General features: G+C 37.2%; 1 protein-coding gene across 4 annotated transcripts in view; it reads left to right on the forward strand.

Annotated features, from left to right (window-relative positions):
• The window catches only part of MAP4K3 (mitogen-activated protein kinase kinase kinase kinase 3), a 186659-nt gene that overhangs the window by 77291 nt on the left and 93033 nt on the right, over positions 1 to 16335 (forward strand). For all 4 annotated transcript variants that reach the window (XM_019021178.4, XM_019021179.4, XM_019021181.4 and 1 more), the window contains 2 exons: positions 1935 to 2025; positions 15477 to 15541. In XM_019021178.4, the coding sequence (XP_018876723.1) occupies positions 1935 to 2025; positions 15477 to 15541 (156 nt within the window). The remainder of the gene's footprint in view (positions 1 to 1934; positions 2026 to 15476; positions 15542 to 16335) is intronic.

Raw genomic sequence — 16335 nt, forward strand, 5'->3', positions numbered from 1 at the left:
CTAGTGAAGGCAAAGACATGCAGACATCAGTGTAATATAATAAAAGTGCTCAATACAAAGATCACTGTAGAAGTTATGATGCTTATAGTTATCTGTAACAGAAACCCCAGCTGAAGTGGCTTAAACAATACACAGAGTTTATTGGTCATGTACAGGTATATCTGAAAATTACAGAGACAGGTGAGGCTTGCTGTAATAGCTCAGTATGCTTCCTTTTACCTGTTTCTCCTCAATGCTTTCCACATGTTAACTTTATCCTAAGGCTGACTCCCTTTGAGGTTGTATCATGACTACTAATAACTCTCAGGGCTACCCCCAGAAAGAGAGCTTTTTGTCTTCCAACCATCAAACTAAAGTCTTGGGTTCACTCTGACTAGATCAACTTTTATTGTATGCAACTCTTTCACTAGATTGACTAAAAGTATAATTTTGGGTTGAGTGAGAAACTAAAAGTCCAGAACTTCCAAAGTACCTAGTATACCTATAAAAATTGGTGTTAGTCTTATTTTGGCTTTATTATTCCTAATTTTGATTTCTTCTAATATACAGAAAATCAGGAATCCTTAATGGTGGGAAGTAAATTGATAAGATCATAGTTCAATAATCTTCCAAATTTTTGAAAGCCTAAAAATTATGTCTTTGGAGATTTGTGATTTTGTGCTCATATCAACGCAGAAATTAAGAACCCAACATAACAACTGTCTGTTCTCCATTATTTCTTTCCTTGTAACTGGGACAGTAAGGTGGATTTTGATATTGGGTTCACATGGTTCATGGTTGGGCTGTTTCAAGTCTCAATTACATTTGCAGTAGCAAAATGCCAAGGCCAGAAATGTCAGGGCTTACCACAATGACCTTATACTTATGATTTGAGCAGTAATTGGGGAAGCCTTCTGTTTTTTACTTTGCTGCTGATTTACATTTAATCAGGCTATTCATAGTATATAATACTTTAAAAGCTGAATTAGTACTACAAAGCTGCTTTTATTTCAGAGTAAGCACTTCCATTTGTTCTCTTTCTGCATAGTCTCTGGTTCACCACATTTGCATTCACTGCAGTTCTGTTTCTCTCCATGACAAGTGTTCGTTCAGGAGCCACAGCATGTGACACTGCTATAGGATTGCCAGATCTTATTTTAGAGAATTTGGACAAGGAGGCAGTAGGAGAGAGATTATTTGCTAATAGTCTGACCAGGCTAAAATACAATCCCATTCTGCATTATAACACAGTTGGAACGAGGCACTCAAATACAGGATAAGCCTGTGAATGTGGGCCATCTGGTAATCCAGTACTGCTTGAGTGTAGGCCTCTCAGCTCTACAAACAGCCTGTGGAGATAAATTTGACACACTTGGTGTATAAGGGTTCCTGCCCTAACTTAAAAAAGAATTACTTCTTTGTGCTAAAATTATATTAAATGTTACCTGGAAATAAAGGAAAAAGTAATTTACATTTCCTATTGATGGATTATACCGATGATTATGTTCAAGGTATAATAATAATAGCAAATACTTGTATAAAGCGTACTCCATGCCAGGCACTGTTCTAAGCAGTTTACATGTTTTGGTTCATTTAACCCTTACAACATTCCTATGAGATAGGCTATTATTATTTTACTGAGGATGGAATTGGCACAGAGAAGTCAAATAATTTACCCAAACTCACACAGCTTAGTGTGGAACAGAGTTAGGATTTTAATCCAGAAAGTCTGGGACCAGAGTTCATGCTTTTAAGCACTATGCTATATTTTCTCTCAAGTCAGGACTGAAATTGTCATTAAAAGTAATACCATTAACTTATTGGCTATGTTTTATTTATAACTCATTAATTATGTTATACTTATTAATAGGTATAATTATTTTATTGTGTTTTGAAATAAATGAGCATTTTGAAACTTACCTCTAAATATTCAACATGCTTGTTTTTTATTCCAGGAGAAGACTTTGCAGTTGTGCAGCAAGAAATTATTATGATGAAAGACTGTAAACACCCAAATATTGTTGCTTATTTTGGAAGCTATCTCAGGTATATTTTTTGTTTCCCTTTTGAAAAGCAATAATGATTTCATCACCTAATGCATTAAACAAAATAAAGTTAGTTTTAATACCATGTTTTGTAGTTTTTCTTCATGCTTTGAAGATAGGATATTTTCATACGAATGGAATTTTTACTTAGGACCTATGTTAATTCTGTAACCAATATTACAGTCGTATGACTTGGGAATTCTAGATGTGCTTTTAGTGAAAATGCTGGCAAGTAAAAACCTTACGGTTAGTCTTCCAGTGGTGGACTAGCGATCTAAATATGCCATTCTCTTGCCCCTTTCTTCTGGACTTAGGTCAGTGTAGAGTCAGGAGCATCTCTTCCAGTTATGTGTTTATCAGAAACTTTTTTTTAATTTTGTGCTTCTGGTCTAAGAGTACTATATTACCTTATCCCTTTCCTTCATTGTATCCAAAGAACTAGGAACTATAATCATCGCAGTAACTTATTTTTCCAGGTCCTAAAGTGAACTTAGGACTGTGAATTTAGGACTGTGAATTTCCTTTCTCTTACTTTGTTTTGGTAGCCAGACCCAAGCCAGGTTCCTAGGTTATATTGCATAGGTTATCACCTTAGGGTCAAATCTTGTTTTCCATTCACTTCTGCATGCAGCTGTGAGTTGATCACTGGTGACCTAGTTGTTTTTAAGCTTCCTCCAAGGGAAGATTAGAGAATATTTTACTATTTTTTTCCTTTCTTTCTTTTGGGGAGGCGGGACAGAGTCTCACTCTGTCACCCGGGCTGGAGTGCTGTGGTGTGATCGTGGCTCACTGCAGCCTTGACCTCCCTAGGCTCAGGTGATCCTCCCACCTCAGCCTCATGAATAGCTGGGACCACAGGTACGTACCACCATGCCCAGCTTTTTTTTTTTTTTTTTTTTTTTTGAGGTGGAGTCTTGCTCTGTCACTAGGCTGGAGTGCAGTGGTGTGATCTCGGCTCACTGCACCTTCCACCTCCCGAGTTCAAGTGATTCCCCTGCCTCAGCCTCCTGAGTACCTGGGACTGCAGCCACGTGGCACCACGCCCAACTAATTTTTTGTGTTTTAGTAGATGGGGTTTCATCATGTTGGCCACGATGGTCTTGATCTCCTGACCTCGTGATCTGCCTGCCTCAGCCTCCCATAGTGCCGGGATTACAGGCGTGAGCCTCCGCACCTGGCCTAATTTTTGTATTTTTTATAGAGACGGGGATTCTCACTATGTTGCCCAGGCTGGTCTCAAATTCCTGAGCTCAAATGATCCACCTGCCTCGGCCTCCCAAAATGCTGAAATTACAGGTGTCAGTCACCCTGCCTGGCCTTCCCTATGTATTAAAAAAACTCTTCAGTTTTTCTTCAGCATACTTTAGCAACATCCAACATACTGTAACTTATTGCAGGTTCCCATTTTCATATGATCCAGGTACAAAACACTTTTTCTCTTCTCTTTTGGGCACAACAGAAAAGACTAGGGTATTCTGCCCTGTCATCTTTCTAGCTTTTGAAAAACCAACTGGACCTGCTGTTCATGGTTGTAACCACTCTTGTACAGCTTTGATTGCCCCACCTTGGTTAAGGTAGAGGTGTGGGAGTTTTTTTGTTTTTTTTTGTTTGTTTGTTTGAGACAGAGTCTCACTCTGTTGCCCAGGCTGGAGTGCAGTGGCACGATCTCAGCTCACTGCAACCTCCCGGACTGGAGTGCAGTGGCGTGATATCGGCTCACTGCAACCTCCACTTCCCGGGTTCAAGAGATTCTCCTGCCTCAGCTTCCCAAGTAGCTAGGACGATAGGCACACGCCACCACACACAGCTAAATTATTTATTTTTATTTTTTTTTTGAGATGGAATCTCACTCTGTCACCCAGGCTGGAGTGCAGTGGTGCGATCTCAGCTCACTGCAAGCTCCACCTCCCGGGTTCAAGCCATTCTCCTGCCTCACCTTCCGAGTAGCTGGGACTACAGGCGCCTGCCACCACACCCGGCTAATTTTTTTGTATTTTTAGTAGAGACGGGGTTTCACCGTGTTAGCCAGGATGATCTTGATCTCCTGACCTCGTGATCCACCCACCTCGGCCTCCCAAAGTGCTGGGATTACACGCGTGAGCCACTGTGCCCGGCCTTTTTTTGTATTTTTAGTAGAGACGGTGTTTCACCCTGTTAGCCAGGATGGTCTCGATCTCCTGACCTCGTGATCCACCCGTTTCGGTAATTTTTTATTTTTAGTAGAGATGGGGTTTCACCATGTTGGTCAGGCAGGTCTCGAACTCCTGACCTCAGGTGATCCACCCTCCTCGGCCTCCCAAGGTGCTGGGATTACAGGAGTGAGCCACCGCGCCCGGCCAAGGTGTGGGTTTTATAGAGACTTCGGGGAATTAACTAACCCTTTTCACATAGGGATAGGTACTACCCCCAGGTCAGTGGCTGTTACACATTTTAAATGGGTTCTTTAGCAGCCAGTTTAAAACTACTTATATGGTGAGTGAGTGAAACAGCAACCTAACACAGACAGTTTCTCCATCAGTTTGTATGTTAGGAAGCCTACTCAGCACAGGCAGTTACTGTATAAGTTCAAAGAAATATTATCTTAAAACCATTGAAGTTCATGATACAAATAATTGATTGCTGCTAATACAATTAAAAGCACCACTTCAAAACAATTTGTTTTACTGCTTTTGATCCTAACAAAATGACCTACCTACTAGGCTCAACTAGGAGAATTATTACAAAGGTTTTTTTCCCCCAAGGGCAAGCTGGTCTTTAAATGAGCATTTTTTTTCACCAGGGACATTCATCTAAGAGTATCTCTCAAACATGATCTGAATCTTCCAGAACTATGGAACCATCCAAAATCTAACCTGTTATTCCAGGATAACCCCACTCATTTATGTGGCACCCTTGGTATGGTAAAATGAGCATGATCTTTTTGCCAGAGACAAATCGTATCTTTGGTAGTTAAGAGGTTAAGTTCTGGAGACAGATTGTCTGGTCTGAGACCTAGTTCTATCACTTATCAATTATTTAACCAGTTTATGCCTCTGTTTCCTCATCTATAAAACAGAGATGATAATAATATCTACATGACAGGGTAGGTGTGAGTACTTCCTGGGTAACTACATGTGAAATACTAAGAACAGTGCTTAGAATGTAATAAATGCTCAATAGATATTTGCCGCTGCTACTACTGCTATTGCTGCTGCTGCTGCTGCTGCTGCTACTACTACTTCTTAACTTTTTAAAAGTATCATTATTTTAGTGCCTCCTTTGATCTTTCAGCAACCTGGATAGCAGTATAGCTGTGGTAGAAATTATTTCCATTTTACAAATAAGATTCTTGAGAGAATTTAACATCTAAGTTTTTTATTTTATGATTTTGCTTCATTCCAAATACAAAAAGCAGAATTACCCAGAAACCAAAGTAAAACAGACAAAAGTAGGATCATTTTTTTCAGTAAAACTATGTTCTTTTTAGTGTTGTACAATCTAATATTAAGAAACACTGATTTAAATATATTATTTTATTCTGTAAATGGGTATAGCTTATCAAAGTGATTTGAAGGTAAATAGTAGTATAATGTAGGATAGCAATTAATTTTATCTCTCTCTTGCTCTTTTCTTCTGTAGAGATTCTTCCCTTATTCCCTAATTGAAGTTCAGGCTCAGCCAAGGTTGGAGTAGGGAATCCTAATGATTAGACTTGTAGGATGTTAGAGCTGTAAGGGACTAAGAGATGTTGTCATACAGCCCATTCTTGGTTATAGATGAGAAAATGAAGTGGGGGATAAATGACTTACTTAGTCTATCCAACTTCTCATTAGTGGCACTGGGATTTAATCCTGGCTTTACAGGTAGCTAGTCTGATGTCTTTTTTGGCATACTGTATTGCTTAGCCCAGAAAGGCCAGATTTAGTCTCAGAGGGAACATGATTTCTTGAATTCTTTCTCATTACTGAATGACTTCACAAAGGAGGATCTTGTTTGAACTTGATAGAAACCCCGTAAAATGTATACTGTTCATTGCAACATTCTTCCTTCTATGTTGTTGCTATTACAACCTGTATAACAAATTTAGACAAAAAGTTAAGGAAACTGAGCAAATGTAGTTTGACCATTGATAAATTTCCCCCTCAGAGAATCAGACTTACCCTATGAATTTTCTTAGTAGATGACTAGCATATAATTAAGTTTCAGAAGTCCATTTTATATCAGGGTAGCTGTGCTCGCTTATGAAGAAATACTGAAACTGAGCTTCTATAAAGCAGAATACCTGGCATTCTTCTTAACAAGGCCTTTCCTACTCCACTGTTCAATATCATTAATATACCTACAATAAAAACTAGATAGACAAAGCATTAACATTTAAAAATTTTAAATAGTCCCAGTTTGGTATGTATTTGTATCTGAATATATATGTTTGTGTATTTATAAAACAACAGAATTAAATCATCATAGACTTATTCTTTACAATTCTTTTGGAGCTTAACTATTACTTCTTTTAAACTAAAGATGAGTTTAAACTAATTTCAGGTTCCTTCTAAGTATTCCTTAGCCCAGCATATCATTTAAGAATAAGTTAAGAAAATGGAGACATTACTCTCAAGCTTGAACTCAATAAAGCTTAGGGGGAAAAACAATAAATGCTCGTTTTTTTTTTTTTTTTTTTTTTTGACACAGCGTCTGGCTGCAGTGCAGTGGCAGGACCTCGGCTCACTGCAACCTCCACCTCCCGAGTTCTAGAGATTCTTCTGCCTCAGCGTCCCGAGTAGCTGGGATTACGGGTACACGCTACCACATCCAGCTAATTTTTGTATTTTTAGTAGAGACGGGTCTCACTATATTGGCCAGGCTGGTCTTGAACTCCTGACCTTGTGAGCCACCGCACCTGGCCAACAAATGCTCCTTAAACAATAAGCCAGTAGAAGATTTGATCCATACAGTAAAAACTGTTTAGAATAGATATTTTAAACTTTTGGGCTGGGTGCGGTGGCTCATGCCTGTAATCCCAGCAATTTGGGAGGCTGAGGCAGGTGGATCATCTGAGGTCAGGAGTTTGAGATTAGCCTGGGCAACATGGCAAAACTCCCATCTCTATTAAAAATACAAAAAATTAGCTGGGCATGGTGGCACATGCCTGTAGTCCCAGCTACTAGGGAGGCTGAAGCAAGAGAATCGCTTGAACCCAAGAGGCAGAGGTTGCAGTGAGCCAAGATCACTCCACTGCACTCCAGCCTGAGTGACAGAGCGAGACTCTGTCTCAAAACTAAAGTAAAATAAATAAACCTTTGAAGTACAGAGTACTAGTTTAGATGAGCATACTTTACCTCAATAACAACTTAAATAAGTAAATCACCACCATTTATAAAGTGTTTATACATTATTTCTTAGCATGTAGAGTGCAGTGTTGATTTCCACAGATACGAAGATATCTAAAACCTAATCCTTCCCTTTAAGGAGCTTATAATCTAACAGGAGAAGTAGGCATGAGCAAATAATCGTAACATAATATGCTAGATGCAGTAATAATTTAGAAGGCACAAAAGTGCTAAGGTGATAGACTCTCTGATTTTTGTCAATGTAGGGGAATCAGAGAAAGCTCTGTGAATGATGTAATTCCCAAATATTGGGTGTTAAAAGATTGGTAGATATTTATATGTATAGAAAATTGGAATTTTTGGCAAAGGGAACACATGCATGAAAAACCGTGACATATTCAGGAGACAGCTACTGGTCTCACATTAGAGCCTGAGAGGGAAAAGGGGGTACATAGTTACTTCTCAGTATTTGCAGGGATTGGTTCCAGAACCCCAGTGGATACCAAAACCCGTGAATGCTCAAGTCCCTTATATAAAGTGGCATAGCTATGCACATCCTCCAGTTTAAAATTATCTCTAGGTGACGTATGATACCTAACACAGTGTAAATGCTATGTAAATAGTGTAATACTTTATTAATTTGTGTTATTTTTATTGTTGTATTATTTTTATTTTTTCCCCTCTGATAATTTTCAGTCTCCGGTTAGGTGAACCTGCTATTGGTTGAACCCCACAGGTGCTGGACCTGTGGCCTCCAGAGGGCCAAGTGTAGTTGGAGTAGATAAGGTTGTGGAGATATGGGCAAAAATGAATCTTTTATCCCTTAATTAGGACCTAAGGGACTGAGCATACTTGCTGAAAGATTTTAACAGAGTTAGTATATTCTGTGGAGGATGGACCTAGGGTGGAGGGGATTAAAACAGGCAATTTAGTTAAACTAATTATGGTGTATTTATTACAGTAATCCAGGAAAGAGATGTTGGTCTCTTGAGTTATATAAAACTGGGAAAAATTTTTTGTAGAGCCAGAGACAGTGCTAAGAAGGGAAACAACTGGATCTTAACTCGAAATATATTTATGAATATCTTTTTGAATACTTAGAATATGAGAATAAAGATTACAGTTAAGTCACTTTATACCCAGCTACTCTTGCTTTTAAAAAAGGGAACTTTCTAGTTTAGGAGTATTTTACATTTACGAAAAGTTGCAAATAGTACAGAGTTCTCTGTATTTCCTTCACTCAGCTTTCTCTGATGTTTACATCTTACGCAACCATGGCACACTTTTCACAACTACGATATTAACATTGGTGCGATACTGTTAGCTAAACTCAGTATACTTATTCGGATTTTATCAGTTTTCTGTTAATGTCTTTCTCTTTTCTGTTTTTGAGAGGAATTAGGAATATGTCTGAAAGTTGATGTTAATTTGTTATTTGTTTAAGCCAGGGTTTCTCACCTTTGGCACTATCAACACTTGAGGCCAGATACTTTTTTGTTGTGGGAAGTAGTCCTGTGCATTGTAGGATAGTTGTTAATATTAGTACCGCTGTCCTCTGTTAGTTACCGGTAGCACCCTTTCCCCCAGTTGTAACAACCAAAAATGTATCCAGGCTTTGCCAAATGTTCCTTGGGGGACACAGTCACTCCCAGTTAAGAACCACTACTCTAAGCAAAAAAACTTTGGTGAAGTTACAGATACCTTCCTTTACCAGTATTGCTAGGATATTTTCTATAGATCATTAGTTCTGAGGGATGCAAATATGTATTTTGTAAAAAAATGGGTGTATTGAAAAAATAATCTGGGTAAATAGTAAATTAAACAGAATTAGACGTTTTATTTCTTCTTTTTCTTTCTCCTCCATCTCCTCCCCCTCTCAACTTTTCCCATCCCCCTTCTCCTCTTTTTTCGCTTCCTCCACCTCTTCCCACTTTATCTTCTCTCTGGTACCCTTCGTCCTTCCATTTTGTTACCTCTCCCTTCTCTTCCCTTCTCCCTCCTCTCTCTCTCCAACCGCCTTCTCACTACAGGATTTCTCAGAGCCTTTAATATACCAGTGGCCTTGCTAATTTTCAAGAAAAGACTATGTGATATTTTTAAAAACTGATTTAACTATACAGTGGTTTCTTTCTGGAAGCATATTTCATGTAGGATTGATGTTCAGTGGCCCACCCTTTGGAAATATTATGCTGAACACTGGGGGATTATTAGGTATAATTATAGAGAAATAGATCAGCTTGTATCCCCCTGGGTACAGCATCCTTACCCCTCCTTATTAAAGGGAAAGCAGATGGTATAGGTTACCTATAAATAAATTTGGAATGCAATGATTTTTGCTTATTAGTAATTTTTAAATCAACCAAAAAAGTTTAAAAATTTTCTTCACATTAGTTATTTATATTAAAACATCTAGCAGTTACTAAACTTTGTTTTTCTCATTGATGATTAAGGTTGAATTATTTTGCTGAATATAGTGGAATAGCCATTGCTTTGGTCAGCAAGACAACAACTCACAGTACAGTACAGGAATCAGGGGACTGCAGTGTACAGGATAGCTACCCATCCTCTCCCAGGGAGGAAGACTCGGTGTGCCAACTTCAGGCAGATATTAGAGAGTTGCTGATCCTCAGTAGTCTTGGTCACATTTTATTTTGCTGTTTAAATTATGCTATATTTGAGAAAAATATATAAATAATTATATTTAGTTTGGTCAGTTTTAAGTCTGTGATGTGTTACAAAATGTGGGAAGATTAAAAAGTGTGTTTTAGGAATTATAAGAATTTCAGAACCATAAAATAGCTATTAGAATTTTGGTCCCTGTATGCTCTGGTAGACATCAAAATAGTTAACTTTTCCCCCTCTACTTAATTTTCTGTTTCTTATAAGATAAATAATTTTATGAAATGAGAAAAAATAATTCTGAGGATTTGTTGAATCAGGACATTAATGCTGATACATTGAATATTTACTTCAGTGGTTAATTTTATTTCAGTTCAGATACCTAGGGACAAAGATTTTATAACTGACCTGCATAAAATGGGCTGATTGACTCAAGTCCTTTCCTATTAGGCATATGGCTTAGTGAATGACCAAAAGCAAATGTAGATTTGTCATTATAAGAAAGATATTCATGGGATAGATGAAAGTCATTTCTCTAATAGACTATGACTACTCAAGCTTTTGGATAATACTAGACTTTAACTAAATAGAATATTATAAAAGTCAAGTATTTTAGGCATCTTAAAAAGTAAAGTATTACTATATGGTCCTGATTTTTTTTTCTGCCTATAAGCTGGAAAGTCATTTTACGTAGGATAAATAGAAAATTGTATATTTAAGCAAAGGGAGAAAAGAGAATAGACCAACTTCAAGTAGAAGGTAGTGTCATATTGAAATATGTAAAAAGCGAGAACTCATTTCCTGCATTCATTTTCTCTAGCAAGGAAAATTGTTTTCAAACTGGAAGGGGTAGGAAAAACACTATTAAGATGGAATTGAAACACAAGATGGTGAGTAGATAATTATAGAGCAGCTAGACACCTTAAATTTTTAGAAACTTTCAGATTTATGTAAATTATATCTCATATTGAAAGTTCAGCAAATGTGATGATAGTCCGTTATCAATGAATATTGACAAACAGAAGAGGTATCAGAGATTAGAGATCAACAATGAACAGTTTGTAAATGAAGGGAGAAGTTGGTTTCTAGAAAATACAGACTATTAAAGTTGATATCACTCATCGATCACTAGCAAAGCTCTAGGATAAATTACTAATCAGATAATTAGTGACCACTTATAAGAAAGAAGTTGTGATTAACATGACTTTAGTAAGAATATATGCCTGATCAATACCATCTCTCTTAATTTTTTTCCTTAAAAAAGAAAAAAATTTATTTATTTATTTATACTTTCACCGAGTTCCAGGAGCAATTTAAGATGACTTAAACATCTTTAAGTTAATTTACAAGTTAATTTAAGTTATACTACACTACACTCCAAGTTAATTTAAGTTACACTACACTTAAAATAAGATGACTTGTACACTACAATATAAATTATAACAAAAGGAGTAGAAAACAGCTTACATTTATTGTGCTATATTCCAGGTCCTTTACTAAGCAGTTTACATGTTATTCTGTTAATTCTAAGCAGACCCCAGAACAGTCATTCAACCTGTTTTTTGTAAGCTATGTGAAGTCCTAGTTGCTTGCATCTTAAGAACTCTAGGCTGGCATTTAACATGAAAGATTCACTTGTGGCAGATGTGAAGATATTTTAGAGCTATGGTTCTCAAAACATTTTCGTAATAGAACCCCTTTATTTTATACTCTTAAAAATTGCTGAGTACCGCAAGAGAGCTTTTGTTTTATATGAATTATATCTATTGATATTTACCATATTAGAAATTAAAGCTGAGACATTTTTAAAACTCAAGAATACAACATAAGCTCATATTCCAGTAGCTGTCAGGGATGACGTCATTTTCACACTTCATGTAGTCTCTGGAAAACTCCACTGTACTCTCATGAGAGAAAGAGAATGTAAAGAGCAGATAATTTCTTAGTGTTATTAAAATGGTTTTGACCTTGGTGGCCCTCTGAAAATGTCTCAGGGACTCTCATGGGACCTCCAGATCACACTTTGAGAACCACTCACTCTTCTAGAGGAAGGATTCAACTAACCTAGAGAGATCAGGTTATGGAATCCTGCATTCTAGATATATCCAAATTGGAGCCTAAGCAGCATTCCAAATATTGTTGACTTGCCAGAGTCTTTATATCTCAGGCAGAGGCAGAGAAGTGCCAAATGGTAATTCTAAGTAGTCTACATAGAGTGTCTTTCATGTTTTAAAATATTTGTAATATTACTTAAGCTCATTAGTAAACCCACTAGTGCAGATTAAAATAGTTTATAAGCCAAGTTCTTACAATTGCTGCTTCTGGAGGGTAGACTCCTGATTTAGGTTCGTTCAGATGCTAACCAACTTCTGGATTGTGGGGGTTGGGAGCAGGAGTGGAGAGGTGTATTTCCAATTAGGATACTTTAAAAAGTTAGCTCACTGCGCCAAGGGTGTGGATTAAACCTAATGCAATGTGTGTGATGCTTTCTTTGCCGAAGCATTTTAAAGTGATATGCTGGGAGAGCTAATAAGACACCTGTCAAAAACAAAGGGAAATGAATCAAAACTACTATTTTTTTTAAGTATAAGATTTAACAAATAAGAAAAAAGTCCTATGCTTAGTTTCATTGAACCAGGTAGACAAATATGAAGCTGGAGAGAGAACTGGTCTGCCTTTTGTTTTATAAAGATCCAGAGGTTTTGATTAACTACAAACAGTAAACTAGCAGTTTAATGTAGTTGCTGAGAAGTTAACGATAGCTTTCAGCTAACTTAATAGAAATACAATGATCAAATAAAGGAGATAGTGGTTACATTCTCTGGGGGATTAGGAAGACCACACATCTGCCAGTCTCAGACATCCATTCTGAAAGTTCTTAATACCAGGCCACTGGGCAGCTGGCACATATTTATATAATTTATAGCTATTGGTATTTACCATATTAGAAATTAAAACAAATTTTTATATCAGCTGTATGCTTCGATTTCATTGTTATGTGAACCACCTATGAATTGCAGATCCTGGATGGCTTCAGATTTATTTTGGGCTTCACTCTTCTTTTTTTTTTGAGACAGAGTCTAGCTCTGTCGCTCAGGCTGGAGTGCAGTGGAACGATCTCTGCTCACTGCAAGCTCTGCCTCCCGGGTTCATGCCATTCTCCTGCCTCAGTCTCCCGAGTAGCTGGGACTACAGGCACCCACCACCATGCCTGGCTAATTTCTTTTTGTATTTTTAGTAGAGACGTGGTTTCACCGTGTTAGCTAGGATGGTCTCGATCTCCTGACCTCGTGATCCGCCCGCCTCGGCCTCCCAAAGTGCTGGAATTACAGGCATGAGCCACTGCATCTGGCCCACTCTTTTTAGCATTATTTTCTAGAATCATGAAACCTTGCTATTTCATACTCTTAAGTTGGTTGACCTTTGCGCTCTGATAGCTTGTGCTTTCTTTTTGTATGCTACCTTGTCCACTACGGTCAAGTCAGCTCACCTCTTAGGTCCAGCTAATTCTGCTACTACCCAACCATATGTGACCTATGGCTGATAAAAGCATCTCTGCTTTTTTGTTTTTTTTAAGATTCAGATCTCGGTCTGTCACCCAGGCCAGAGTGTGGTAGCACTATCATAGCTCACTATAACTTCGAACTCCTGGGCTCAAATAGTATGCCCCGCCCCGCCCTGCACCTTCCCCCCCACCCCCCGCACCCTGCCTCAGCCTCCTGAGTAGGTGAGACTACGGGTATGCACCACTTCTCCTGGCTAACTTTTTTTGTTTGTTTTTTAAGAGATGAGAGTCTCAGTGTGTTGCCCAGGCTGGTCTCAAACTGTTGGCCTCAAGAAATCCTCTTCCCTCAGCCTCCTGTGTTACTGAGATTACAGGTGTGAGCCACTGGGCCTGGCTCAGCATCTCCACTTTTTAATGTATTGTTCATGTAACACTCAGAATCTTAGTACTTGATTTTTTGGGTGCCACATTTTAAGAGACACAAGGACCGACTAGAGATTATCTACAGGAAGGTAACTAAACTGAGAAGCTAGTAAACAAAGGATTGTTTCACAGTGTGACCCAGCCTATTCTGGGTTTATTTCCTGCTACTGTCTCTTCAGGCAGTCTTTCTTCAACTCCCACTAAATCACCCACAGTCTCCCACATGTGCATTTCTTTCAAGTTTTCATTCTTTTGCACAGGTCCCTTTCCTGTCTCTCCCTGGTAAATTTCTACTTTAATTTCAAGACCCAATTTAAATGTTTTCTCCTCTCTAAAACTTTCCGTTCATTTTCCTAGGTATTTTCATCTCTGGGTTCCCACAGTACTTTATACATGCCTGGATTATGCATTAATCAAATTATGATCTAACCCAAGTGAGCAGACTTTTTCTATAAAGGGATACATAGTAAATATTTTAGGCTTTGTGGGCTACATGGTCTCTGTCACCAGGACTAAGCTCTTCTGTTCTAGCGTGAAAGCAGCCATACAGTATAGAAATAAATGAGTATGACTGTGTTCCAATGAAACTATTTATTGGCACTAAAATTTGAATTTCATATAATCATCATATGTCAAGAAATATTTTTATTATTTTATTTATTAATTGTAGTTATAAGTAACAACCATTCCCAGCCATTTTAAAATAGGAAAACGATTCATAGTTGCAGAGGTGTACAAAATCAGGCAGCAGGCTAGATTTGGTCCACTGGCCATATTTTCCTGACCTCAATCTAATTCGATATGTTTATTCTTTCAGTCACTCATGCAATCATTCATTTATGGAACAAATATTATTTGCTGGATATTCTTCTAGACACTGAGAAGGCAGTGGTGAGAGAGACAGACATATATTAAGGTAGAATCTTTCTTCTGCATTAGAGCTTGCTGAGTTCAGGGATTTTCTGTCCCATCTCTGTACCATGAATGGTACATTTCCTGGTACATTTTTAAGAGATTAAATAATGAATGACTGAACAAAGGAATGACCTATATAAATCACAGCTGATTATTTCTCCTATGACTATATGATTACAACAGCTTATAATTTGAGTATGAGAGAGAAGTGCTATCTAAAGAGAAGTGAGTGATAAATTTTAAGACTGTTTTGGGAAAATCACTGTTGAATCTAGATATGAAGCTAACATTTATATTTTGCCTGTTTTGTTGATGAGAGTGCTATCAAAGTAGTATACTTTGAGATTTATTGCCGTTTGTCTGTGAAGAATCTGGGTAGATGTATAAACTGTTGGGGAGGAGAAGTTTTTAACTAAAGGGAAGTATTTTCATTATTTGGATGTGCCTGATAACAGCTTTATATCCAACAAATGGTGTATTATAAGTTTAAAACCTCAGGTTGGATTATAGTAACACATTATATTAACTAATTCATTACTCATAAAGATTAATTAGTTATTTTAAAGATAACACATTGCATTTGTTGTTTTTCAGTGTTACAGCTTACAACCTTAAAATACTTGTTACCTCACGCAGACAGTTTTAATCATGAAAATATGATACATGCTTCTTTTCTCTTTATAGGCGAGATAAGCTTTGGATTTGCATGGAGTTTTGTGGAGGTGGTTCTTTACAGGATATTTATCACGGTAAGACCAAAGTTGTATTTTTATAGGGATTAGGTTGAATTTCTTAAAATACAGCTATTTACTATATTAAAACATCAACATTATCTTAAGGAAAGCAAGCTATGTTTTATCGTTATATTGTTTGGATATATAAAGGTATTTTAGATATAGGTGGAAGAAAGGAGGAGTCTTTGCTTTTTAAGTTGGAAAATTGAATGCATTTGAATTATTTGCTAATTCTGCAGAGGCATATTGTAGTTATTTCAAAAATTTAAACTCAGACCTGTAAAAATTCAAGGGCTTTGCTGGCTAATGCTAAGCTGGTAAAATATACAGTGTATACATGAGTAGTGATAATACAAAGATAATTTATTTTGCTCTCATGTATTCAAGAAATATCAATTAAATGTTTATTCTCTTAGATACTGCCAGATTCTGAGGGATTCAAAAATGATTAAAACATTTTTCACTGGGATTTCAAGGAGTGTATAAGAGATTTGTAAAGTAAAATAGTCTTTTCTTTTTCTTCCTTTTCTCTTTCTATTAGTGGATTATTGTCACAAACTGCAGAGTAGGCTTTTGATTAATGTAAAATAAAATAATATCTATTTAATGTCTGTTTTCTGAGAAAATATTGTGGACCTTTTTTCTCATTTTTTCATAGAATTTGGGCTCCTGTTTTCTAGTGTGGGGCCACTTAAGTAATTTGAGGGGCGAATTACACTAAAGCAGAGATGTAAGACTATTTGGGTCAGAATTTTACTGTTTCTATTTTACTTCATTTCACTTTATCTTCTTGGCATAGGTTTTACTTA

The sequence above is a fragment of the Gorilla gorilla genome, chromosome 12 (genome assembly GCF_029281585.2).
Source record: "Gorilla gorilla gorilla isolate KB3781 chromosome 12, NHGRI_mGorGor1-v2.1_pri, whole genome shotgun sequence".
NCBI classification, from domain to species: Eukaryota; Metazoa; Chordata; class Mammalia; order Primates; family Hominidae; genus Gorilla; species Gorilla gorilla.